At 43.1% G+C, this 788-nt stretch overlaps 1 protein-coding gene across 1 annotated transcript; it reads right to left on the reverse strand.

Annotated features, from left to right (window-relative positions):
* Positions 1–59: 59 nt before the first annotated feature.
* Tsp_14766 (conserved hypothetical protein) lies at positions 60–573 on the reverse strand. The gene is made up of 3 exons (XM_003366482.1): positions 496–573; positions 348–434; positions 60–194 (listed from the first exon to the last, which is right to left on the reverse strand). Exons 1-3 carry the CDS (start codon positions 571–573, stop codon positions 60–62), a joined length of 300 nt encoding a protein of 99 aa, XP_003366530.1.
* Positions 574–788: the final 215 nt, after the last annotated feature.

The following is a 788-nucleotide window of genomic DNA, read 5'->3' on the forward strand; positions in this document are numbered from 1 at the left end:
GGCTGGCCAGGCAGTCTTAATGTTGGAAACCCGTCGCAAATACCAGTATATGCCTGGAATTACTTTGGCACAATAAAAAGTCTTCCCCAAACATCGTTTTTTAAAAACTGATCTGGTAATACCAGATCATGCCGGTGTTCAGGAAGTCTGGGGAAGCGTTTCGCCCGATGTTTATACATTGCGGCTCGCACTCGCTAAAAAACCAGAAACTGTCCGGATGTAGACGGCTCAGCGGACGCGGCAGAGGCATCTTCATCATATATTGCGGGGATGGGCTTCGTTTCTTCGGCACTTCGTTTTTTAAGAAGTGCCTTCTTCTCCATTTTATATGCCAGGTGCTCGTCTACCTGGCAGGTTTCAGCGTGATCTTTTCGATTGATCACGGCCGTAACTTCTATATCTGTCCACACTGCACCCCCGCAGCCTTTTTTATCCTATACCAAAATAAGGTAATTGTTAATAACAAGGAACACATGCTGTACATTCAACGCATACCTTTGAACACCTCCAACATTTCTTCTGTTTGCCCGTGTGTTTCAATTTGTATGATCTTCCTTCAAAAGCAAGACCCATACTGCTACTACGATTCGGTGCAAGACAGCTCAGAAATATCAGCTAGCTGAACAGAACAGAAAGTAAATCGGATAATTCGGGAAAGCAATAAGTTGCGATGCGGAAAGTTTCAATATTTCGTTATCATTGAAATATATACATTCAACGGCTGCAAATGGAAATGAAAATAGATGGCAATTTAAGTGTTCACCAACGCACTAGTCGATTTCGTTCAG

This window comes from Trichinella spiralis (assembly GCF_000181795.1).
Source record: "Trichinella spiralis strain ISS 195 chromosome Unknown Scfld5918, whole genome shotgun sequence".
NCBI classification, from domain to species: Eukaryota; Metazoa; Nematoda; class Enoplea; order Trichinellida; family Trichinellidae; genus Trichinella; species Trichinella spiralis.

Excerpts from the sequence above, each read along its gene's own strand:
- Tsp_14766 (XM_003366482.1), bottom strand. The coding sequence starts at position 573 with ATGGGTCTTGCTTTTGAAGGAAGATCATACAAATTGAAACACACGGGC. Across the intron at positions 435-495 it reads AATGTTGGAGGTGTTCAAAG|GATAAAAAAGGCTGCGGGGG; the intron begins GTATGCGTTGAA and ends ATTTTGGTATAG. Across the intron at positions 195-347 it reads ATCACGCTGAAACCTGCCAG|CGAGTGCGAGCCGCAATGTA; the intron begins GTAGACGAGCAC and ends CTGGTTTTTTAG.